Source organism: Lithobates pipiens, unplaced genomic scaffold (genome assembly GCF_037356315.1).
Source record: "Lithobates pipiens isolate NorthernLeopardFrog02 unplaced genomic scaffold, aLitPip1_a1.2 Scaffold_17, whole genome shotgun sequence".
In the NCBI taxonomy this organism is placed as follows: Eukaryota; Metazoa; Chordata; class Amphibia; order Anura; family Ranidae; genus Lithobates; species Lithobates pipiens.
Window position 1 is genome coordinate 17,437,939 of NW_027507755.1, and position 27,386 is coordinate 17,465,324.

Below are 27,386 nucleotides of genomic sequence, written 5' to 3' on the forward strand. Positions count from 1 at the left end.
AGTTTTAGTCATAGTCTTTTGACTAAAATGCTTATTTTAGTTTTAGTTGTATGTTAGTCATCTGAATTGTTTTAGCTTTAATCAGTTAGTTAATTAAATCTCAAGTACCCACCTGAACCTCCACTTTCCTTGGAGCTCCGCCTGTTTGTTACATCCCCAGCCCCCCCAACTCTATCGGCAAGCTATATTGGCTGAGAGACGCAGGCTCCCTCTCTCTGCCTGGGAGTTCTGGAACAATGCCCTGCAAACCACAGAAGAGAAACTCCTCCATCTGATTTGTGTCTGTCTGGATGTGATGTGGGGAGTGTTTCCCCTCTCAGTAAGGTAGCAGTGCTTACCACGGTGTAACATAACAGCCTCCCCAGGTCTCTGCCCTTTGCACTCTCACTCCCATTTACTTCCCCACCCCCACTTGTAGGTCACCTCCCCATCCCCAAAGCATAATGCACCCTTCCCTGTGCGCTCCCTCACTCCCATTTACTTCCCCACCCCCACTTGTAGGTCACCTCCCCATCCCCAAAGCATAATGCACCATTCCCTGTGCGCTCCCCCACTCCCATTTACTTCCCCACCCCCACTTGTAGGTCACCTCCCCATCCCCAAGCATAATGCACCATTCCCTGTGTGCTCCCCCACTCCCATTTACTTCCCCACCCCCACTTGTAGGTCACCTCCCCATCCCCAAAGTATAATGCACCCTTCCCTGTGCGCTCCCTCACTCCCATTTACTTCCCCCTCCCCACTTGCAGCCTGGCATTTTTATATTATAAAGTTGCACTTGTTTTTCAAAAAGCAATATTTTTGTTTATGAAACTTGGTTTTCTTTATAAAGACTTTATATATCACAACGGCTAATCTGAATCTGTAGTGCATGTTCAACCCTTAATACCATAAAAAATTACACATTATTCAATTTTTTACTCCAGGAGTATATAATGAGTTTGGTAATTCTAGAGAAATGCCTAAATGATGTATTATAATTTAACAAACTGTGGTAGACTAAAATAAACTGGAGATTTTAGTTGACTAAATGAACATTGGAATTGATTTTCATCATAGTTTGTCAATTGAATTGAAGTGATTGTAAGGATTCTTTTTTTTTTTTTTTATATTAAAACAGATCATACTTACCTCCACTGTGCAGCTCGTTTTGCACACAGTGGCCCCAAACCTGCTCTTCTGGGATCCCCCGGGAGCTCTCGCTGCTCCTCCCCACATCAGATAACCCTTGGGGAAGCGTTTCCCCCAGGGGGTTACCTTGCGGGCACACTCCCAAGTCCAGCATTAGGCATCCATAGCCGCTGAATGTATGACTCGGCCCCACCCCCGCGTCATTGGATTTTATTGACAGCAGTGGGAGCCAATGGCTGTGCTGCTATCAATCTATCCAATCAGGAGCCGGGAACCCTGAGCAGAGGAAGAGTGCGTCCCCAGCGGGTTAAGTTCCAGGGCTCAGGTAAGTAAAACGGGGGGGGCTAGGTCACTGCCAGGTGTTTTTTCAAGTTAATGCATAGAATGCATTAAGGTGAAAAACCACAAAGGTTTACAATCCCTTCAATTCAAATTTTATTTTTCTTCACTGACAACATACAGCTGATGAAAATATTTTGTCGCCAAAATAAACACTGCAGTGAAGGTCTAAACTCAGGGGACAATTCTAATCAAGCATTTTGTGAGTGTGAGCGGTTATGAGGGGGTGCTAATAAGTATTGAGCCTTACCCAGAAAATATTGAACTAGGGAGCTGTAAATTGCAGGGTGTACTGGCCAATTTGTCTATATACAAAAGGTGCAAAAATCAAACTAGCAACGATTTTAACTTATCTTTCTTTTTCAGGTCCAAAGTGAAAATTCATGTGGAAATGTGGAAGGGCACAGGACCATAATCAAGGTCCTGTTTCTCCAAGGGAAAGATGCGAAGCAGAGCCATGATGAAATGTCAATGTTTGCCCCAGCAAAGCCAGCTCAACCTGGAAGTCAAGGGTGAGAGGACCTGCAGGCGTGAAAGATGCCGGATCAAATGAGATCTCAGGTAAATAAAAGGGGGGTGAGGGGGGGGGGGGGGGGGTGCTGACACCGAAATATTTTTTGCCTTAATACAAGGAATGCATTAAAGTGGTTGTAAACCCTTACAGACCACTTTAACCTACAGGTAAACCTAGATTAAGGCTTACCTATAGGTGCTTGAAATATCTCCTAGACCTACACGATCTAGGAGATATTTGCAAATTGCAGATGGGCCATTTCTTCTGCGCATGCGCCGCAGTTAGAAAGGGTGCACTGTGCCGTTTCTAGCTCGGGTCATGCCATAACTGCCGGCTCCCGCACGTGACGTCACGTGACTCCGGCCGGTCACGGCCCCGGAAGGGGTGAAGGGGACATCGCGGGCTTATCCTGCAGGTAAGTGTCACAGAATGGGCTACTATGCGATGTATATTATTATTTATCAATATACAGGTTTTATATAGCGCCAACAGTTTGCGCATCGCTTTACACCATGAGGGCAGACATTACAGTTACATTACAATTTGGTACGAGAGGAATCAGAGGGCCCTGCTCGTTAGAGCTTACGATGTATAGTAGTCCATTATGCTTTACCTTTGAAGGGAAACAAAGAGGAAGTAAAACCCATCAGGGTTTACTTCCTCTTTAAGGTAAAAAAAATGTTTAGGCTTTACAATCACTTTAATTGAACAAGCTGAAGTTAGAAGCCGATTGGCTACCATTTTTTGCACTCTCTAGTTTTAATAAATCAGCCCCTTCATTTCAAATGGACACAACTACAGATGATGCATCTACTGCTGATTTTTAATCTTGGCCATAGTTCCCCCTTAAATCACGAGCCATTCACTTTTAAATATAGTCCCAAAAACTATAATAATGAATTACTTACCGCAAGATTACTAGTCTTGTAAAGTTCTCCCTAATACATGCTACCCAGCAAGCCGATAGTGGCTGGAGCGGTTTATTTTCTAAGTAGCGGGGAAGAGATGGGTGTTTCAGAACGGTGCCATAAACAGCAGAAAGTGGTGACATTGTTCCAAAAGGAAATACAAAAGACGTTTATTTTATGTGCCAAGCTGGAGGTTTTTTATTTTATTTTTTCTGCCCATATCAAAACAACATCCCTAACCAAATAGCTAAATAATAATCATTTAGACTTTAAGTACAGAACTGCAATACCTTAATGACCCTTCACACAAAGCGAGGGACTGTTCGAGCAATCGCCGAATTCATACAGAACCGTTCTGACCGAGACTCCGCCGGGAACACTAACACTCGGTGTCAAGTCACCGCACCACAGCCACATATATAAATACATTTATTAGGTGTTGATGAGGCTTATGAATTCTGTAATGGACCAGAATAAATGCGCAGCAAAAATAGAACTATTTTACATCAGCTGCACACCAACAATGGCGCTCTTATTTCACCCAAGTGATATCTGTGAAGCTGAACTCCAGACAAGTACAGAGTGTTACCTGACACAGGATCTGTAGAGCTGTTCAGCTACTCTTGTGATTTAGGCACCTCTGCCAGGCAGGTTTTGTATGGTCATGTACCCCATTTTTAGTATTCCTGTTACATTTAAAGCCAAACTCTTTAACCACTTCAATACCGGGCACTTTCCCCCCTTCCTGCCCAGGCCAATTTTCAGATTTTAGTGCTGTCGCTTTTTAAATGACAATTGTGCGGTCATACATTGTACTCAAACTACATTTTTAGCATTTTGTTCCCATGAATAAAGCTTTATTTTTGTGGTATTTGATCACCTCTGTGGTTTTTATTTGTTGATAAACAAATATAATAAGACCGAAAATTTTGAAAAAAAATTAAGTTTTTCTTTGTTTTTACTATAAAATGTTGTAAATACATTTTCTCTTTCACTGATAAGGTGGCACCGATAGGTGGCACTGATGGATACTTATGAGTGGCACTGATAGGTGGTACTGATGTGCACTGAAAGGCTGCACTGATGGGTACTTATGGGTGGCACTGATAGGTGGTACTGATGTGCACTGAAGGATACTTATGGGTGGCACTGATAGGTGGTACTGATGTGCACTGAAAGACTGCACTGATGGGTACTTATGGGTGGTACTGATAGGTGGTATTGATGTGCACTGATAGATTTCACTGATCGGCATCACTGGTGGCACTGGCAGGCATTTTTCATTGGAACTGATTGGCAGCTTCCTGGGCACCGTTTGCCAGCTGCCTGAGCACTGATTGGCATTTCCCTCGTGGTCTAGGGTGGCATACCTGGTGGTCATCCCTGGTGATCCTGGGTGGGCTGGGCTGATAAACAATCAGCACAGCCCCCCCCCCCCAATCAGGAGAGCAGCCGATCGGCTCTCCTCTACTCGCGTTCGTCAGACGCGAGTGAGGAAAAGTCAATCAACGGCTCCTCCTGTTTACATCGTGATCAGCCCTGATTGGACACGGCTGATCAGGTGGTAAAGAGTCTCTGTCAGAGGCTCTTTACCTAGATTGGAGTTGCGGGGTGTCAGACTGGCATGCCGCAACAACGATCGCCACAATGCGTGTCCCCGGCATATGATGTCCGGTCAGGATAACACAACCACTTTGCCGACGTAATTTTGCTATATGGCAGACGGAACTGGTTAATCTTGGGGTGCACAGATGAGGAGAAATACTTACCTTACTCCTAGAGCTGCATGATTAATCGTTACAAGACTGTGATTCCCTATTCAACCTCCCACACGATCTTAATCTAGCATGTAACAAGAACAGAGCAGTTCCCTGCTCACAGCTGTCAAAAAAAAAAAAAAAAGCAGCTGGGAATGTTTATCAACAACATTGCTCAGCGCTGAAAGAGACAGATAAAAAGAAACATTGGGGGTTATTTACGAAAAAGGCAAATCCACTTTGCACTGCAAGCGCACTTGAAAGTGCAGTCGCTCTATATCTAAGGGGTAGATCTGAAATCAGTGGAAGCTCTGCTGATTTTATCATCCAATCATGTGCAAGCTAAAATGCTGTTTTTTTTAATTTTTATTTTACTCGCATGTCCCCCTCAGATCTACAGTGACTTTACTTCAAAGTACACTTGCAGTGCAAAGTGGATTTTCCTTTAGTAAATTATCCCCATTGTATCATTTGCAGATCAAAGGGATGAACTTCAGTCTGTAAAAGAAGTCAGTTTTACTACTTAAGGCCCAGCCACCGCAGTTGTACTGTGGCAATGTGGCTCAATCCCGCAAATCGCCATCACTGTATGTCGGCTCATACACAGCGATTTGTGGGCACACGCACACTGACTAGAGGGGAAGCCAATCAGCGTGTGGGGTGGACTCAATGTCTGCCAGACACGCGCAATCGTTCCCTGCAGTGACAGAACTGCCTGTGTAAACAAGGCAAATCCTCATTCTTTCTGCTATGCAGGGAGATGGATCTGTGTGTTTCCCCAGTGGCACAGTCCCCCATACAGTTAGTAAACACACCCAGGGAACACATTTAACCCCTTGATCGCCCCATCACTAACTCCTCCCTGCCAGTGTCATATGTACAATAACAGTGCATATTTTTAGCACTGATTACTGTGATAATGTCACTGGTTCCCAAAAAAAGTGTAAAAAAAAATGTCAGTTGGGTATTTGATCTGTCTGCCTCATTGTCGTAGTCCCGCTAAATATCGCTGATCAGAATGATGATCTGTGCTGGCAATGACCAATCAGGGTCACTTTTCTCTGTAAAATCGCTTCCTGGACAGATCAGGGGGAGAAGGGCTGGGATTTCAAATCCCGGACTCCTGCATCAGTAGTGTGGGCACTCACAGCTCATCATCTGTGGAGGCAAGTACAACAAGGCCTCGGGGTGAAGAGAGTGTACAGAGTTAGTTCACCTTCTCTCTTCTTTTTTTTTTTTTCACCAGGAAAGGCAAACCTACACTTAATAGTGATTTGGCCTTAACGTTTTACCCCTAAAAAGCACAATATCCATTATCTTAAATTCAGTGTTTAGGTTTTGATGTATACTTTAGTTTAAAGCCGGCTGCCTATAGATGGCCTTAGTCTAGTCCTCATTTTTTGCAGTGGTTAAAGCGGACCTTCAGTAATTTTTTCATCTTTCCATCTACTACATTTTCTGCCCCTGTTTTAACTTTGGATAGTCCTTTTTTTTTCTGCCAGTTAATGTCTAGGCTTATGAAATTACAGCTCTCTCTTTCACACTCTTGTGAGAGTTTGCCAGGAAGTGAGGGGGTGAGTCAGAAGAGGGCCAATGAGAGCTGCGGGGCTGGAGGTGTGCCTCTCTGTGTCTGTGTAAATCCAGGAAGTGAAAAGACAGCAGCTTCAGCCGCCCACAGTTAAAATGGCTGCAGCCAGACTTAGTGGAGGGAAATTTCTGCAGCATATTTGGCCAGTACAGAATCACAATATATATAAAATAATATACAAAGTGTTGGAAGGAAGTTTCAGAATGACAATCAGAATGGCAATAATTTTATTACAAATTATGTGCGTAGACTGCAGTTCCTCTTTAAGCTTATTACTTTTTAAAGAGGTCTTTGTTTTTGTATTTTTGATGGGTATTATCATTTAATACAGCTGGCCATATATTATACAATTGTCTTGTTCAATTTCTTTTAGATTTACCTTCAACTAGGTATTGCAAGCGCCTGCCGGACTGCATACAAATTGAAAGTGTTTATGTTAGATTATATGGCTTTGGTAAATCTTTAGTTTAGTAAAGCCTTAGTTTATCATTGTTTCCCATATTTATTATTCCAGTTTTTGTATTTCTTGTAGCCGTGGTGAATTGGGATTTTGGCTCCCGAAAATATGTTGGTTGCCTTCTGTTTTTTTGTTCTCACTTGTGGAACTAATAAAATACTTTGGACTCCTAAGATGCATGTGGATTTCTCCTACTTCTGAGGGGCCCCTGCTGTCCGGAGAGCTGTGAAACCAGGCCATAAGACCCCTTTTTCACACTGGGACGGTGGGGGCGATAGCAGCAAAGTGCTGCTAGTTTTAGCGGCGTTTTACCGCTGTTGTAGTGTCACTTTTCGGCCATTAGCGTGGTGTTTTCAATCCCCACTAGCGGCCAAAGAAAGGGTTAATAGCGCCTGTTCTGCGGTGCTTCGGCAGCACTGCCAGTTCATTTCAATGAGCAGAGTGTTTTGGGAGTGGTGTACTGCACCGCTCCTATGATGCTGCTTGCAGGAATTTTTTGCAAGCGCACCACCCCAGTGCGAAAGCACTCGGGTTATCATACTGAGGTGGCTGGAGAGGCGCTTTTTAGGGCTAAAACGCCTGAAAACTGCCCCAGTGTGAAAGGGGTCTAAACAATGACTGGCTAAAGATTTGTGTCGAGCACCTCATTTCTATCTATCATTAGACAGAAAAACCAGGTCAGTGACCAGGGGGATTGATTGATTGTTAGAGCTTTGATCATTTGTAGATAAACTTTGGGCAAGGACGGCAAACGTCACCCAGAAGGATAGAAGGGCAGATAAATTCCGGCTGATTTCAGCGATATGACCTGCTGACTAGCACAGCAACACCCAGAGGAAACAAATATATATTCCTGCTAATTTATGCAAATGTAATCCGTGATTTTTTTGCCCAAGAGGCCGAAAATCATAAAAGGCTACAAGGAAAGCGACAGCAGCGTTGTGATATTTAATATTCAATAATAGTCTGCAGAGTTAGGCATCTGAGCTGCAGTGTGAATGTGTGGTTACTGTGCCATAGAAAAGAAATGGAAAGACCGGCATCTGTAGATGAGGTCACCTATGGCAACCAATTATGCCCAACACACATATGTCCACCACAGCTACCAAGGAAGAAGAGAAGGGACCTGTGACATCAAAAGAGGTGGTCCAACCTGGGGAGAAAAAAAAATGTAAAGTCAGCAGCAACAAATACTGTAGCTGCTACCTTTTACTATATGGACACTTACCTGTCCAGGGAGCGTGTGATGTCAGCATCCCAGCCGATCCTCGGATCGTCTGTTGGGTGCTGCCGCCGCCATCTCCACCAAGGGAAACCGGCCTTGAAGCCTTTTGGATTCATGGGCGGTTCCCTGCTGTGCAAAAGCACGCTGCGCTGATTGGCCTGGAGGCAGAGGAAGGAGGAGGGGGGGGGGGCGAACTTTCGAGGGACAACACCACGGCAGAAGTGTTAAAAACAGGTCCGCGTTCCTCCCTGAAAGGTGCTAAATGTGGCACCATAGGGGGGGGGGGGGGGCAATCAAATAAGCGCAAGTTCTGCTTTTGGGTGGAACTCTGCTTTAAGACTGAAAGGAAAAGAAATGTGTTTTTATTTTTAATTATTCAAGCATGGTATCAGGGAGGGGGGAAGCGTCGGTAGAGAAAGCTGGAGTTCCACTTTAAATGGGGGAGGGACTGGCAGAAATGTATAACAGATATTTTTAAAGGCTGGGTTCATAGTGTTCTAGGTACATGCTGTATAAGGTTTTAAACTAGCATAGGTGAAGAAAAAAAGAAGGAAGGCACCTGATCCGACTCTTTCATCCAAAAATGTATGCAATTTATTCACATAAAAAGATGATAAAAACATATGCAAAGTATCTAATGGTAGGTCTACTTCTCTTGCTGTTATTGAAGGCTCCGATGAAGAGGACATCCTCGGAACGCGTTAGCCCCCTTTTTTGAACACTTGTCCTTGTATGGGCGTGTCGGAGTTTTAAACAAAGTTTTTAAAGTGAATATGTTGTAAACCTGTTTTTATGAATATGTAGATACTTTGCATATATTTTTATCATCTTTTTATGTGAATAAAATTGCATACATTTTTTGATCAAAGCGTCGGATCACGCGCCTTCCTTCTTTTCTCCTTCACCTGGCTTTCTTCGGACCACCCCTGGTCAGTTTAGGCAGCGGGACACGCACGATCATTTGTTAATTCATTGCTTTCGAAAGTACTACCACCCTATACCAGGAGCACCTTCACAAGCGCAGGAGTAATTAATTATTTCTTTGTTCATATTTAAACTAGCATACTCCGACTTCATTGATTTGTTTTTTGTAATTTAATAGTTATGTAATGTACTGTATATATATTTTATTTCTTTGCTTTTTTTGTTCCTCTGTTGCTATATTTGTAAGGTGACCTTGGATATTCTGAAAGGCACCTATAAATAAAATATATTATTATTATTATTATTATTAATGGTAGGTATAATTGGGTCCACATATGCCTCGTTTCCACTGAGTGGATCGGTTCAAGTCGGTACAGTTTGGAAGGGTTAGACTGGTCCGGCCTATTCAGGTGAGCGTTTCCACTGCAAGTTGGACCACCAGATGCCATACGGGGTTTGGAAAAAATGCCTAGCGTGGCCTCACACTGATTGGCAGACGTTTTTCTGTCCACCAATCAGTGGAATGTATCATAGCTCCACCCTAACCGTACCGGACCATTTTCTATGGCACTACATCTGAAGCAGGACCCTGAATGGTGCGGTATGGTTCGGTTGTATGGGCCGCTTTTATAATGGAGCGTTTCTCAACCAGGGCTCCGTTTCTGCCTCTTAGATAAGTTCCCACCGACACCATTGATGTTTTTAGATATCCGTCAGGAGGTAATTCTTCCCAATGCCAACCACAAGTGTAAGGAGCATTCTTCCCACTGACCATTATACTAAATGTATCATGAGTTGTAAATTTAGTCCCTTTAACCACTTAAGAACCGAGCCTCTGAGATATGTTGTTTACAAGTTAAAAAAAACTTATTTTTTTCTTTTTGCTAGAAAATTACTTAGAACCCCCAAACATTATCAATTTTTTTCTAACACCCTAGAGAATAAAATGGCGGTGGTTGCAATAATTTCTGTCACACCGTATTTGCACAGCAGTCTTACAAGCGTACTTTTTTGGGGAAAAAATACATTTTTGGAATAAAAAAAATAAATAAGACAACAGTAAAGTTAGCCCAATTTTTTTTCATATTGTGAAAGATAATGTTACGCTGAGTAAATTGATACCCAACATGTCATGCTTCAAAATTGCGCCCGCTCGTCGAATGGCGACAAACTTTTACCTTTTACCCTTAAAAATTTCCATAGGCAACATTCAAAAAATTCTGCAGGTTGCATGTTTTGAGTTAGAGGAGCTAGAATTATTGTTCTTGCTCTACCGATTGCGGTGATACCTCACATGTGTGGTTTGAACACCGTTTTCATATGAGGGCGCTACTCAAGTATGCATTTGCTTCAGCTCGGCGGGATGGGGTGAGTTTTAAAAAAAAAAATTCTTATTTATTTTACCTTTTATTTTTACACTGTTCTTTAAAAAATAAAAAAAAGTGTCACTTTTATGCCTATTACAAGGAATGGAAATATCCCTTGTAATAGAAAAAAAGCACCTCTTAAATATGAGTTCTGGGGTCAAAAAGACCTCAGATCTCATATCTACACAAAAATGCAATAAAAAAAAAAAAAGTACTCATTTAAAAAAAAAAAAAAAAAAATGGCCCTTTAAAGCGGGATTCCACCCTAAAGTGGAACCTCCGCTGATCGGATCCCTCCCCCCCCTCCGGTGTCATCGCTGGAACCTGGGACAGGTGAGTGTCCATTTATTAAAAGTCAGCAGCTGTAGTATTTATAGCTGCTGGCTTTTAATATTTATTTTTTTGGTGGAATCCCTCTTTAAGAGCTATGGGCGGAAGTGACGTTTTGGCGTCGCTTCCGCCCTGCAATAGTATGGAGACAGGTGGGGTCCATCTTCCCTTCACTCGTCTCCATACCCAGGAAGGAGAAGCATCAGATTGCCCTCGCTACCGACAGCTCTGGTAAGTGGCGGGGGGGGCTGCACTTGTGGATTCACTCTCGGCGAATCTGGACCGCCTGCTGAACAAGAGGATACCGGGGTTATGGCAGCTAGCTGCTATCATTACAACGATATTCCTCTTCAAAGATAGGACGTATATCGGCGTGTGGCGGTCCGGAAGTGGTTAAGCAGAGTTTCCCTGAGACCAGAAAGTTACTTCAAGACCTCCTCTATGTTAAAATGGTTGGAGAAAGGCTAGACTAGGATTTATTTTGGCAGTAGAATTTAATGAATTTATATTTATTGTATACATTTAATTAGAAAGAAAAGAGAATAATTAGGAATCCCATTGTGTCAGTTGGGACCTCAGGATTTGATAATATTTATTGATTCTATAAAATGTATTGAACCAACGTACTGTATTTATTCTTAAAGTGATTTAAAGGTACTTTTTTTTTCTCTTAAAACAACAACATGGCATACTAATTTATGTGTTTGTACATTATTTGGCTTTTATAAATGCACTGTTTTAAAAGTGTGCCTCCAATCACCATGTACCTATTACACTGCATTACACGCATGCTCAAGAAACGCGTCGTTCCAGTGACATCATCCATCCTCGTCTGTATACCAACTGCTCCTCAAGCCTCGTTTTGAGCTGTCTCCACACCGCTTTCGGCTTCTTACTATCAGCGGTGCTGTATCGAGAAGGTTGCTTCCCCCTCGCAAGATTGGACTGTCAAACTGATGACCAGATCACCCCCTTGCTGGGACTCATCCATGCCCGTTTATGACTTCTCAAAACGTGAGTTGCCTGTATTAGTTGTCTATCAAACTTGTCCTATATCTGCACCCGGAGGCGCCTCTCTCTCCTCTTGTTTTTTCAGTGTAACTGGAAAATAGATTTTGTTCCCATATGATGGCAGCCCTGAGTGTTGGACCCTCCACTACCATACTTTATAGTACTTTTAAACAGATTTAACTGCTTGCCGACCAGCCGCCGTCATTATACTGCGGCAGGTCGGCACGATCCCGTGAGCCGTTGTAGCTGTATGTCAGCTCCTTTAAGCGGGATAGCAGCCGAGCTCGCTGCACTGCAGGGGTGCCGATGCTCGTGGCCGACGGTCGCGATGACCGCTGGCCACGAGCGATTGGGGGCACGAGAGGCAGAACAGGGACGTGTGTGTGTGTGTGTGTGTGTAAACACACAAATCCCAGTTCTGTTCTGTGAGGAGAGACAGATTGTGAGTTCCTAATAGCTAGGAACCACGATCTGTCATTTCCTCTAGGTCAGTCCCCTCCCCCTACAGTAAGAAACACACCCAGGGAACATAGTTAACCCCTTGATCGCCCCCTAGTGTTAACCCCTTCCCTGTAAGTGACATTTTTACAGTAAATCAGTGCATTTTATAGCACTGATCGCCGTGTAAATACCAAAAATATGTAGAAGAATACATATCGGCCTAAACTGAGAAAAACGTAAAAAAAAAATGTACAAAATATTGCGTTTCTTTCAAAATTGTCACTCTTTTTGTTTATAGCGCAAAAAAGAAAAACCGCAGAGATAATCAAATACCACCAAAAGAAAGCTGTAGTTGTGGGGGGGGACGTCAATTTTGTTTGGGTGTAACGTCACAGGACCGCGCAATTGTCAGTTAAAACGAATCGCAAAAAATGGCCTGGTCATTCAGCAGCCAAATCTTCCGGGGCTGAAGTGGTTAAAGATCATGGACTCTTGTCATCTTACTTTCTCCTGCATAGATCATTATGCTTATTAATTCATGAATTTTTATGTCTTAACAACACTGTGGGATATATTGCTCTAGTTCCCTGTGCCTTTATCTGTATATTATGCCTGCTCCGTGTAAGGGTTTTGCACAGAGTGGCCCGCGATCCTTCTTTTCTGGGGTCCCCCCGGTGGCGATCCTGGCTCCTCCATCTCATCGAGTGCCCCCACAGAGAGTCACTTGTCGGTGGGGGGTGCACTCCCGATGCCCTGCTGCTGCGTCCATTGACACAGACAGCAGGCCTCGCCCCATCCCCCGCCTCTCGTGTCACTGGACTTGATTGACAGCAGCGGGAGCCAATGGCTCTTGCTGTTATCAATCTACCCTGTTTCCCCGAAAATAAGACCTAGCGTGATTGTCGGTGATGGCTGCAATACCCCCCAACTAAGCCTTACCCCGTTTCCCCCAAAAATAAACCCTACCCTGAAAATAAGACCTACAAGACCTTTAACTAGGGCTTATTTGGGGGTGGGGCTTATATTGCAGCCATCACCGACAATCCCGCTAGGTCTTATTTTCAGGGAAACAGGGTATCCAATGAGGACCTGAGATGGCGGCTGGAGCTTCTTGGCTCGTGCTCGTCGCTGGAACGATTTGAGTTCAGGTAACAAAAAGGGAAGGGGGCTGCTGCACCACAGGAGGTTTTCTTTAATTAGATTAATTAGTAAAAATAATTTGGGGGGGGGTGAATCAGGTCATCTCTGTAGCTTATGATCACTAATGAGATCTACAATTCTCTGCCATCATCACACAATAGATCTCTTCTGCATTGGTCCACTGCCACAAGGTTAGTCAAAGCCCGAGCTCACAGGAAATCCTTGGAATATTAGAGACTGAATTAAGAGATTTTACCAAAAACCACAAAAGCAGAAGCGCTGCGATTGTGATAAAGGATTCTGAATGATTCAGCTCTTGGGCTATAGCTGGATGGCCTCTGTATGTCACAGACAGCCCGCAATTCAAAATCTCCCCGTCATTTTAACCACTTCATCACCAGGCACGTTCACCCACTTCCTGCTCAGGCCAACTTTCAGCTGTGGCACTTTGAATGGCAATTGCACGGTCATGCAACTCTGTACACAAACATTCTTTTTTTTTTTAAACAGATAGAGACGTCTTTTGGTGGTAATTATTAACTACTGGGGTTTTTCATTTTTCACTAAACAAAATGAAAAAAAAAGACCAAAAATGTTGGGAAAAAAAAAAAAAATACTTTTTCTGTGATAACATTTTGCAAATAAGAAATTTTTCTCTTTCATGGGATGTGCAACCGATAGGCTATGCCACCGATGAGACTGCACTGACGATGAGGCATTTATTGGCAGCACTGGTGGGCATTGTTGGGACAGCACTGATAATCAGAACACAGAAAAAGAAAAGCCGATAAGCAGCTTGTGTTTACATCTGTGATCAGCTGTCATTGGACACAGCTGATCACGTGGTAAAGGGTCGCTGTGATTGGCCTTTAACCCTGGTCTGTGATCGGCTGGGTCTGAAGGACTTGGTGATCAAAAGGGCGTGCAGACAGCGCGGTCACTGGAGGGCATCAATAGACGCGCCCTCCCGGCAAAAGTAAGCCCGCACTGTAGGAGTCATTCAGGTATAGCGTAGGTGGGAAGGGGTTAAAAAAAACTCTCTCAAAAAAAAATTAAAATCTTGGGCACCCCTGCAAGTTAATGCCATAATGTGCTAGTACCCACTGCTGCATACTAGCACGCTATGGTCAGTGTTCATTTTGAGGTCAAATAACAAATTTAGTTTTAGTCATAGTCTTTTGACTAAAATGCCATTTTAGTTTTAGCTGAATTTTAGTCAACTGCATTGTTTTAGTTTTAGTCATATCTTAGTCAACTAAAATCGAATGGGTTTAGTTAAATTTGAATGCATTATTTAAGCATTTCTCTAGTGTTTCCAAACTCATTATATACTCTTGGAGTAGTCGCCATGCACTACAGACACAGATTTAGCCGTTGTGATATACAACCCCCTGTTCATTTTTACATGTCAAGTTTCAATTTAGTTTTCGTCATAGTCTTTTGACTAAAATGCCATTTTAGTTTTAGCTGAATTTTAGTCGACTAAAATAGTGTTATTTTTCTTGACGAACTTAACACCGATTATGGCAGACCTACCTTTAAAACAAAGGATTCTAGCGGCATGCTGTCGCAGCTGTTAGGGCTTCCTTCTTTTACCTGGTCTTCCTTCAGGCTGCATTCCCCCCTGAGCGTTTCAAAGTCACGTGTTTCTACCGCGATTTTGTTCAGGTCACCAATTTTAAAAAGGCAGAAAAATGCCTGTAATCTGCCTCAAAGAAGCTCATGTTATTTTTTGAGCTTAGAACGTTTTTCTTCAGGTGACAAAACGCTCAGATGTCCAGGGTCCGCACACTCCAGCCATTTGAATGGCTGGGCTGTAATGATGTCACTCCCCCCATGGGAGTCACAATTGCGGCACAGCACTTTGAATTGAGGGTGCCCTCAGTGTGCCCTCAATGCAGCGCACAGTGCGAATGTGCTGGGGATGCTGAAATTGTGAATATCTCCTAATAAGTTTAGATTTTACATTGTACTTTATGTCAGCTTTATTATAAGCTACCTGTAAGTAGAAGTTCAAAAACAGGAGTTTAACATCTGGATTACCATCCCATTCACACTTGTGTGACTTGTCATGCAACTTTGGACATTAAAGTCACATGACAAGTTGTACCCCGATGATTACCCTTTTTATCAGCGTATAACATGCTCCGACGTATAACACGCACCCCAAGTTTAGGTGGGAATTTTAAAGGAAAAAAAACTTACATTTAAATGCCCATCAATGCAGCCTTATCAGTGTCCATCTGCAGCCTTGTCATGTAGCCTTGTCAGGGTCTCTTTCAGCTTTACCATTTAAAAATTGCGCCGCCGAGATACAGAGCCTTTTGTCCTGCTTTCGGCCACCTTCAGCCGTTCTCTGAGGCTTTCGGCCACCGAGAGATGCCAAGAACAGCCAAAGGCGGCCGAAAGCCACCCACAGGTTCACAATCGGGGGGATCTGCGTATAATACGCACCCATGATTTTCCCTTGATTTTAAGGGGGAAGAGGTGCGTATTATATGCCAATAAATACGGTATATTGTACTATATATTTTTTTTTTAATATGATTGATAGATACATTGTTTTTTTATAATCATGGATTACCTTATGGGATTGATACTCTAAATCAATTCACTGTTAGATGCATCATTATTTACAGCAAGGATATGGAATTAGCGGACCTCCAGCTGTTGCAGAACTACAAGTCCCATGAGGCATAGCAAGATTCTGACAACCACAAGCATGACACCCAGAGGCAGAGGCATGATGGGACTTGTAGTTTTGCCACAGCTGGAGGTCCGCTAATTGCATATCCCTGATTTACACTATTTTACACATTGACATGTCTCATGCAAAGTCCCACTTCATCTCTTCCTTTTTTATGCAACATTCAGGGGTGGAGGAACGTTATTATAGTTGTGACAGGCCACACTTACTTCTAGTTTACCTGTAAGTAGAAGTTCAAAAGCAGAGTTTACTACCGCCGTAAAATCTGATTAACACCCCATTCACACTTGTGCAACTTGTCATGCGACTTTGGACATTAAAGTCGCATAACAAGTCGTACCCCATGTGTTCCAATGATCAACCATTCATATACTGTATGTGTGTACTTCAAAGTAGTTCATTCAATACTTTGGCCTGACTTTCCTCTACCTTGAGGGCCACAGACTTCCATGTTAACCCTCAAAAGTTGCATGAAAGTCATACCCGAATGTTATACAATGCAACAGCTCCTATAGCAAGCAGCTCCTTTGCGGCTTGCTATAGGAGCACCCTGAAGGCAGGAGGAGCCAGTAACGCTGGCAGGGGAACCCCAGAAGAGGGGGAATGGGGTTGCTCTGTGCAAAACCATTACACAGAGCAGGCATATATGACAGATTTGCTGTTTATATAAAAAATAAAAAATACAAGTGTTTACAATAACTTTAAGGGCTCTGTGCAGGGAAGATCAGCATCTGAACCCAGAGAAGCTGGAGGCTGATAGACTAGAGGCGGTTTAAGGTATTACCATTTACAGTGGGGACGGAAAGTATTCAGACCCCCTTAAAATTTTCACTCTTTGTTATATTGCAGCCATTTTCTAAAACCATTTACGTTCATTTTTTTCCTCATTAATGTACACACAGCACCCCATATTGACAGAAAAACACAGAATTGTTAACATTTTTGCAGATTTATTAACCACTTCCCACCCGGCCAATGCATATATACGGCCGGGTGGGAGCCGTCAGCGGCGCGATCCCGATGTGCTCGTGTCACCCGGACACGGCACATCTCAGATCGGCAGGAGGGCTCTGTGATTGGCCCTCCTGATCACATGACGGCCATGTCCAATCACGGCTGTCATGTGATGTAAACAAACAGCCGGTTGCTAGGCAATTGGCTCTCCTCTCCTCACACGGAAGTCACCGCTGAGGAGAGGAGAGCAGAACGCTGCAGCCGGCTGATGATCAGTGAGTATGGGCTGCTTTTTACAGCTTTTTACTCACTGATCATCAGTGTAGTGTAAACACACAACACACCACACAGTACAAACACAGTCCCCACATATGTCCCCAAAACACACATGTCCCCAAATAATAAAAACACATGTCCCTAATAATAAAAACATGTCCCCCACATATGTCCCACTAAAATCACATGTCCCAATGATTATCTGCACACATATGTACGCGATCACCTGCACACATATGTACATGATCATTTGCGTACATATGTCCGTGATCACACAAACCAATTATTATACACTTAACGGAATTTTTTTTACCAAAAACATGTAGCAGAATACATTTTGGCTTAAATTTATGACAAAATTTGATTTTATTGGATTTCTTTTCAAATAGAAAAAAGAAAATATTGTTTTTTTTTCCAAATTTACGCTATTTTTGCGCTTATATCGCAAAAGAAAAAAAAACGGAGTCGTGAATAAATAACACCAAAATAAAGCTCTATTTGTGCGAACAAAATGATAACAATTTCATTTGGGTACAGTGTAGCATGACCGCGCAATTGTCACTGAAAGCGCTAGAGCGCTGAAAGCTGAAAATTGGGCTGGGAAGGAAGCGGGTGAAAGTGCCCTGTATTGTAGTGGTTAAAAAAGAAAAACTGAATTATCACATGGTCCTAAGTATTCAGACCCTTTGCTTGGTATTTAGTAGAAGCCCCCTTTTGATCTAATACAGCCATGAGTCTTTTTGGGAAAGATGCGACAAGTTTTTCACACCTGGATTTGGGGATCCTCTGCCATTCCTCATCGCAGATCCTCTCCAGTTCTGTCAGGCTGGATGGTAAATGTTGGTGGACGGCCATTTTTAGGTCTCTCCAGAGATGCTCAATTGGGTTGAAGTCAGGGCTCTGGCTGGGCCATTCAAGAACAGTCATGGAGTTGTTGTGAAGCCACTCCTTCGTTATTTTAGCTGTGTGCTTAGGGTCATTGTATTGTTGGAAGGTAAACCTTCGGGCCAGTCTGAGGTCCTGAGCACTCTGGAGAAGGTTTTCGTCCAGGATATCCCTGTACTTGGCTGCATTCATCTTTCCCTCGATTGCAACCAGTCGTCCTGTCCCTGCAGCTGAAAAACACCCCCACAGCATGATGCTGCCACCACCATGCTTCACTGTTGGGACTGTATTGGACAGGTGATGAGCAGTGCAGGTTTTCTCCACACATACCGCTTAGAATTAAGCCCAAAAAGTTCTATCTTGGTCTCATCAGACCAGAGAATCTTTTTTCTCACCATCTTGGAGTCCTTCAGGTGTTTTTTAAGCAAACTCCATGCAGGCTTTCATGTGTCTTGCACTGAGGAGAGGCTTCCGTCGGGCCGCTCTGCCATAAAGCCCCGACTGGTGAAGGGCTGCAGTGATGGTTGACTTTCTGAAACTTTCTCCCATCTTCCGACTGCATCTCTGGAGCTCATCCACAGTGATCTTTGGGTTCTTCCTTACCTCTCTCACCAAGGCTCTTCTCCCCCGATAGCTCAGTTTGGCCGGATGGCCAGCTCTAGGAAGGGTTCTGGTCATCCCAAACATCTTCCATTTAAGGATTATGGAGGCCACTGTGCTCTTAGTAACCTTAAGTGCAGCAGAATTTTTGTTTGTAACCTTGGCCAGATCTGTGCCTTGCCACAATTCTGTCTCTGAGCTCTTCAGGTAGTTCCTTTGACCTCATGATTCTCATTTGCTCTGACATGCACTGTGAGCTGTAAGGTCTTATATAGACAGGTGTGTGGCTTTCCTAATCAAGTCCAATCAGTATAATCAAACACAGCTGGACTCAAATGAAGGTGTAGAACCATCTCAAGGATGATCAGAAGAAATGGACAGCACCTGAGTTAAATATATGAGTGTCACAGCAAAGGGTCTGAATACTTAGGACCATGTGATATTTCAGTTTTTATTTTTTGATAAATCTGCAAAAATGTCAACAATTCTGTGTTTTTCTGTCAAATTGGAGTGCTGTGTGTACATTAATGAGGAACAAAAGGAACTTAAATGATTTTAGCAAATGGCTGCAATATAACAGAGTGAAAGATGTAAGGGGGTCTGAATACTTTCCGTCCCCACTGTATATTTAAAATAAAAGTTTGCCAGTATTGTGCATTATATTTAAATGATTAACTCCATTAAAAAAAAAAAAAAAAAAAAAAAAAGGGTCTCAGCCTTTAGTACTACTTTAACCAGTTAAAGACTACCCACTGCATATATACTGTGGCAGGGCGGCTCTATTGTACGAAACAACGTACCTGCACATCATTTCATGCAATAGATATTGTGGGCGGGCACACGGGTCTCGTGGACTCAATGTCTGCCGGCCACCCGCGATCGCTTCACAGAGAGGCAGAACAGCCATCTGCCTATGTAAACAAGGCAGATCCCCGTTCTGACAGGGGAGGACACTGAGTCGACCGCGCAATTGTCACTTAAAGTAACGCAGTGCTGCATTGCAAAAAGTGGCCTGGTCATGAAGGGGGTAGATCTTTCTGGGGCTGAAGTTATTAATATAAAAATATTTATATCCCCCTCACAGCCTCACAGCTTTATGTCGGACTTCCAGTTTCATATAACCTTTATATCCTACTTCTGGGTATATTTATTATATGTATGATAGTTTCACTTCTATCAATAAAATTAAACAATGTGCATATATATATTTTTTAACCCCATCATGACAGGCGATAAAAATTCTTATTATTATTATACAGAATTTATATAGCGTCAACAGTTTGCGCAGCGCTTTACAACATGAGGTCAGACAGTAGTTACAATACAATTCAATACAGGAGGAATCAGAGGGCCCTGCTCATTAGAGCTTACAATCTAGGAAGGCGCTTCTGCTACTAAATGTCTTATGCTGGCCACACATGTATCGATTATTGAACAAAACTATTCATATTCTTGTAACGTACATTTGATAAATGGACAAATGTTTGAAAATTTCACTTACAGTGTATTTTTTTTTTTTTTAGGTTTTTATCCGATTAATGGAGCCAATAATCGGCCAACAAATCCATTATGACATTTTCCAGCATTTCGTTTCCATTTTTTACAGACAACAACAGCTAAGGGGGCTCACCATCCCAACAACAAGCAAGTACTTTCCTACTAAACGATTTTTATTTATGTCTGCGATTGGGTGACCATGCACAGCGATGATGACTACAACAGCTGAAGGACCAAAAAACGCGCAATCCCGGGCCTGCAAACAGCACTAAACATCTTCCTCGGCTCTCACAATCTCCCGGTGTAGACTCTTGACCTGTTAAAACAGTGGATTTCATTCATCGATATCTGTGAACTGTGGACGGTGACCCTTTCCCTAGATAGACATGCTTGCCAAGTGACAGCTGTAACTCGGAAAGGGGTCAATGTATCAAGTCAAGGACACACGCATTGCAGAGACGGAACTGACAGATCCAACTAACATACAATGCAAATAAAAGTCACATTCACGCTTTCCAAGACTAAATCTCTGTTCATATAAAATGCAAAAAAAAAAAAAAAAAACAGCCAGGCTCTGTGCGGTAGTTCCACATTCCACAGTGGAAGCAGCATTCAGATACAAACCGAGGTCTATCCCCGCAAAATGTCCCGATTTGCATTTTTTTTTCTCTGGAAGCCGAAGCCAAACTGAAGGGGTCATTTACGCAGTACGGATGACAAGGAGAATGCCGAAAGTCTCCGAAGATGAATGGCGGCTGTGCACTTAAGGCCCCTTTCACACGGACGGATAGAGCGGTGCTTTTAGCTGTGGATTTTCTAGTTTTCTACCGCAGCTAACACAATGCTTTCCTATGGCCCCATACACACACAGCGTTTAGCTGCGATTTCGTTACATGCGGTTCGGTGCGGTTTTGTGTCAACTGCGGATAGCAGCGCGAGAAGGGATTCAAGGGACCAAAAAAAAAAATACAAAAAAAAGGGTTGCTTTGGGAACGACTATATTAGATAACTGCAGCTGAACGCAACTGCACAGAAACGCACATAAACGCAGGAAATTGCACTGTACAAATGCAGCCGATCGCTGTGCCTGCAGTCTTGAATTTCACAGAAAAAATTAAACACGCTAAACTGTGGCAGAACAGCCGTCCGTGTGAAAGGGGCCTAATAGTACCTTCGGCCCTGAGGCCAGGTTCCAGCCCCACCATCCAAATGGAAATAGATGATGTAAAACAGAACTTTGTAACAGGGCCCCTCACGGGCTCGCTTCGCTCGCCCCGCTTTGGGCGCGGCCCCCCTGATAAACCAGGGACAGCAGCAGCCGCACGGAGCGCACATCAGCCGCAGGCTTTAATTCTTCAAATGCTGGCTATAGCTGTATTTTTGCAGAAAAGCAACATTGCTTTTGAGGGAACAACGTTGCTTTTATGCAAAAATAGAACTATATCCAGCATTTGAAGAATTAAAGCCTGCGGCTGATGTGCGCTCCGTGCGGCTGCTGCTGTCCCTGGTTTATCATTGATGCTTGGTCAAGGAGAGGTGACGCTAGTGATTTGATATCCGGAAGGTCTCTTGCTACACAGACCATACCAAAGTGGTCGGCGGAGGTGCCGTTGCTGGGTTGATACCTGGATAGATATCTACTATACAGGCTTTAACAATGGTTGCCTTCTGGTAAGTGTGACATCTATGTGGTGGTGGATCACGCGTTGGTGGTGTTTGTGCACTCGTAATTTCCATTCACGCCTTACTCATTTGGACTTCATTGGACTTTATTATTTATATTTATTTATTAATTGATATTATATATTGTCTTTTTATTAATTTATACACGATTAATGGAGGTTATATATAATATCAGATATATATAATTTAGCGCAGCTTTTTTCCGTTACCACTATCCGATGGGGGACAGTATTCCACAAGACACCGGTTCACACTTATGCAAATTTTATGCGAATCCGATAAGCACAGGATTCGCATTTCATGTAAAAAAAAAAAAAAAAGGGGGATTATTTCCAATAAAGACTGTTCACACAGGTGTAGCTCGAAAAACTTGAATATGGTCAAAAAAGTTCATTTATTTCAGTAATTTCATTCAAAAAGTGAAACTCATATATAGTGCATTCGGAAAGTATTCACAGCGCTTCACTTTTTACACATTTTGTTATGTTACAGCCTTATTCCAAAAAGGATTAAATTATTTTCCTGAAAATTCTACAAACAATATCCCATAATGACAATGTGAAAGAAACTTGTTTGAAATCTTTGCAAGTTTATAAAAAAAAAAAAAAATCCCATGTACATAAAGTATTCACAGCCTTTGCTCAATACTTTGTTGAAGCACCTTTGGCACCAATTACAGCCTCGAGTCTTTTTGGAGTATGATGCTACGAGCTTGACACACCTATTTTTGGGCAGTTTTTCCTGTTCTTCTTTGCAGGACCTCTCAAGCTCCATCAGGTTGGATGGGAAGCGTCGGTGCACAGCCATTTTAAGATCTCTCCTGAGATGTTCAATCGGGTTCAAGTGTGGGCTCTGGAAAAATGAAAAAAAAAATCCCATGTACATAAGACCCCTTTCACACTGAGGCACTTTCACGCAAAGCTCACGAATACCTATTTCCATTAAAATCAATAAATGCTTTCACGCTGGTGCAGTGCGCTGGCAGGGCGGTGAAAAAATGTCCCTCTCCATTGAAATTAATGGAAAGCTCTTCAAAAGCGCCTGAAAAGCACTTCAAGAGCGCCCAAATGGTTTTACTGGCAATTTAGCAGCGTCTCAGTGTGAAAGGGGCTCTAGTATTCACAGCCTTTGCCATGACACTCAAAATTGAGCTCGGGTGCATCCTCTTTCCACTGATCATCCTTGAGATGTTGATTGGAGTCCACCTGTGGTAAATTCAGTTGATTGGACATGATTCGGAAAGGCGCACACCTGTCTATATAAAGGTCCCACAGTTAACAGTGCATGTCAGAGCACAAACCAAGCCATGAAGTCCAAGGACTTGTCTGTAGACCTCCAAGACAGGATTGTATCCAGGTACAGATCTGGGGAAGGGTACAGAAATATTTCTGCAGCATTAAAGGTCCCAATGAGCACAGTGGCCTCCATCATCCGTCAATGAAAGAAGTTTGCAACCACCAGGACTCTTCCTAGAGAGGGCCATCTGGCCAAACTGAGCGATCGGGGAGAAGGGCCTTAGTCTGGGAGGTGACCAAGAACCCGATGGCCCCTCTGAGAGCTCCAGTGTTTCTCTGTGGAGAGAGGAGAACCTTCAAGAACAACCATCTCTGCAACCCTCCACCAATCAGGCCTGTATGGTAGAGTGTCCAGACAAAAGCCACTCCTCAGTAAAAGGCACATGACAGCCCCACCTGGAGTTTGCCAAAAAGCCACCTGAAGGACTCTCAGACCATGAAAAACAAAATTCTCTGGTCTGATGAAACAAAGATTGAACTCTTTGGCCTGAATGGCAAGGGCCATGTCTGGAGGAAACCAGGGACCGCTCATCACCTGGCCAATACCATCCCTACAGTGAAGCATGGTGGTGGCAGCATCATGCTGTGGGGAGGTTTTGTCAGCAACAGGAACTGGGAGACTAGTCAGGATAGAGGGAAAAACGAATGCAGCAATGTACAGAGACATCCTTGATGAAAACCTGCTCCAGAGCACACCAGACCTCAGACTGGGACGGAGGTTCATCTTCCAACAGGACAACGACCCTAAGCACACGGTCAAGACAACAAAGGAGTGTCTACAGGACAACATCCATGAATGTCCTTGAGTGGCCCAGCCAGAGCCCAGACTTGAACCCGACTGAACATCTCTGGGAAAGATCTGAAAACGGCTGTGCACCAACACTTCCCATCCAACCTGATGGAGCTTGAGAGGTCCTACAAAAAATGAATGGGAGAAACTGCCCAAAAATAGGTGTGCCAAGCTTGTAGCATCAGACCCAAAAAGACCTGAGGCTGTAATTGGTGCCAAATTTGCTTCACCAAAGTATTGAGCAAAGGCTGTGAATACTTATGTACATGGGATTTATTTTGTTTTTTATTTTTAATACATTTGCAAAGATTTTAAACAAACTTCTTTCACATTGTCATTATGGGGTATTATTTGTAGAATTTTGAGGAAAATAATGAATTTAATCCATTTTGGAAGAAGGCTGTAACGTAACAAAATGTGGAAAAAGTGAAGCGCTGTGAATACTTTCCGGATGCCCTGTATGTCCTCACATCGGTCCGTTGCGCTTCCATTCTGGTGTTAAAAATCTTGCCTGCTGCATTTTTGGCCAGTTAAAATAAATAAATAAATAAATAAATAAATGGCACCAAAAACGCACCTCCTCGTTGAAATGCACTGAAAATGCAGCAAGAACACATCAATAACGCACCCGTGTTACGTTTCTGAGTCGCATGAGACCTATGAAAAAAAATCCACCATAAGCACAGTAATGCTTGGTGGTAATGCATACTGTGAGAAACTCACAGTGTTCAGTGACATCAGAGGAAGCCATTTGAGTCCAGGAGAGGAGACTGTACAACTGTGCAAGACTGAAGGGAAAACTCGGAGGTCAGGTTTAAAAAAAAAAAATAATAATAGTAATAATAATAATCAGCTGCAATTTAAAAAATGATAATCGATTGAGATCAATAATGGAACCTTTAGAGTTCATTCACATATTTCAGTCATGTGACACCACAGTGCACCATTACACATGGATATATGGGGGGCCGTGCTGGTGTTGAGAAGCAAGGAGGGATTCATGATTGCATAAACAAATAATTCATGAAATAATTGAGAAACATGAATGAACGGCGGAAGAAATAAAGGGATGGTTTAATAAATTAATGATGGAAGAAAGAAATGAATGAACCCCAGAATGGGTAAAGAAATTAATGGTAAAACGCATAAATGAACGAACGGTGGCATGAATATATGGAGGATCGATAAACAAATAAACAATGGAATGATTTAATGAATGAACGGTAGAATGAACAGGGAAATTAATACATTAACGAATGGTGGAATAAAGAATGGTTAAATAAAGAAAATGAAAGAACGGTGAAACGAATGAACGGTGGAGTAAATAAATGAACAGCTGAATTAATAAATTCATGAATAGCGGAATGAATAAAGGATGGTTAAATAAATGAATGGTGGAATGAAGAAATGAATGAGTCTCAAAATGAATGAGCGGTGGAATGAATAAATAAGAGAATACTGGAATGAATAAATAAAAGAAGGAAGGTTAAACAGTGGAATGAATAAATGATGAAAATGAATAAATGAACGAACGGTAGCATGAATACATAAATGGAGGATGGGTAAATATATGAAGAGTGGAATGTTGAAAATGAATGAACATAGGAATGGAATGAAACAAATGGTGGAATGAATAAAAAAGGAAGGTTATTCAAACAGTGGAATTAATAAATGGAGAAAATAATAAACTAGAATGAACCCAGAAATGAATAAAGAATGGGTAAATAAATGAAAGGTGAAACGCATTAATGAATGAATGGTGGCAAGAATAAATGGAGGATGGATAAATAAATGAACAATGGAACGATTTAATGAATGAATGGTAGAATGAATGAACAGGGAAATTAATACATTAATGAATGGTGGAATAAATAAAGGATGTTAAATAAAGAAAATGAATGATCAGTGAAATGAATAAACAAATGAATGGTGGAGTAAATAAATGAACAGCTGAATTAATAAAAGGAATGAATAGTGGAACGAATAAAGGATGGTTAAATAAATGAATGGTGGAACAAAGAAATACATGAACTGTGGAATTAATAAATAACAGAATACTGGAATGAATAAGGAATGGATACATAAAGGAATGGTGGAATGAATAAATAAAAGGAAGTTTATATAAACAGTGGAATTATTAGTGACACCATGGGACGAGGTGACACAATGGGATCTGGCGACACCATTGGACGTGGCGACACCAGGGGAAGAGGTGACACCAGGGGACGAGGCGACACCAGGTGGACGAGGCGACACCAGGTGGACGAGGCGACACCAGGTGGACGAGGCGACACCAGGTGGACGAGGCGACACCAGGGGACGCGGTGACACCAGGGGAAGAGGTGACACCAGGGGACGCAGTGACACCAGGTGGACGCGGTGACACCAGGGGACGCGGTGACACCAGGGGACGCGGTGACACCAGGGGACGCGGTGACACCAGGGGACGAGGTGACACCAGGGGACGAGGTGACACCAGGGGACAACGTGACACCATGTCTGCCCCGCTGGTGATGTCTGACCCCCGGTGCGGAGGAGGGGATCCCGGCCTCCTTATATCACCAATACTGGAGAGGTCTGGCTGCCTCTGTAATATTTGAATATGTTTTTTATAATAACATTTCTATGTATGAATTGTTAATAAAATGTTTATTTCTTATGCTTGGTGCCTAGACAGTCCATGTGTTGACTTGCACTGTGTGACCTGCTGGTATCAGAGGTGGAACTACAAGCAGACAGAAGAATGTCCCCTCCCGGCTCCCATACTCCTCCCCTCCCCCCTCTCACCAGGTACAGGGGCGCATAGATCTTCAAGGACTCCTCCATGGCGCCCTGTGTGATCTGCAGGTAGGAGGTGAAGCAGGACGGGTTCCATGTGTGGCCGATCTCATAACAGCTGTGCGGGATGGACTTGCTGAAGGCCGCCATGTTGAGGTAGAGGAGCTGTCAGGAGGAGGAGGGGGAGGAGTGGGAGAATGGGGAGAGGGGGAGGAGCCGGCAGACGACTCGGGGTTACTGCCGTGCAAAGCCCTGGACTCCTCAGGACGACTGGAACGCGCACGTACGGCGGCAGAGGAGCGGGAGCGCGCATCCTCACTGGCTGTCTGAGTGGAGTTGGATGGAGCAGAGTGTAGCTTGTGATTGTACAGGAGCTGATCCACTTTGTTCCTGATAACTCCAGTGTGCGTCTCAATACATGCCTGAGATCCTCACACAACCTATGTCACTAAATCACCACTGACATGACACATGGGACCCCCCCCTCTAATAAAACACCTCACATGGCAGGGGGGCCCCCCAATAAATCACCTCACATGACACAGGAGACCCCCCAATAAATCACCCCACATGACACAGGGGACCCCCCAATAAATCACCTCACATGACACAGGAGATCCCCCAATAAATCACCCCACATGACACAGGGGACCCCCCAATAAATCACCTCATATGACACAGAAAACCCCCCATTAAATCACCTCACATGACAGAGGGGACCCCCCAAAAAATCACCTCACATGACACAAGGGGCCCCTCCCCTCTAATAAATCACCTCACTATACAGGG

The 27,386-nt window shown here is 43.2% G+C and overlaps 1 protein-coding gene across 1 annotated transcript in view; it reads right to left on the minus strand.

The window, feature by feature from the left end:
• The window catches only part of TMEM135 (transmembrane protein 135), a 473,935-nt gene extending 447,111 nt beyond the window's left edge, over positions 1-26,824 (minus strand). The window contains exon 1 of the mRNA XM_077485022.1: positions 26,607-26,824. Coding sequence (XP_077341148.1) covers positions 26,607-26,747 — 141 coding nt within the window. The 5' untranslated portion in view covers positions 26,748-26,824. The remainder of the gene's footprint in view (positions 1-26,606) is intronic.
• Positions 26,825-27,386: the final 562 nt, after the last annotated feature.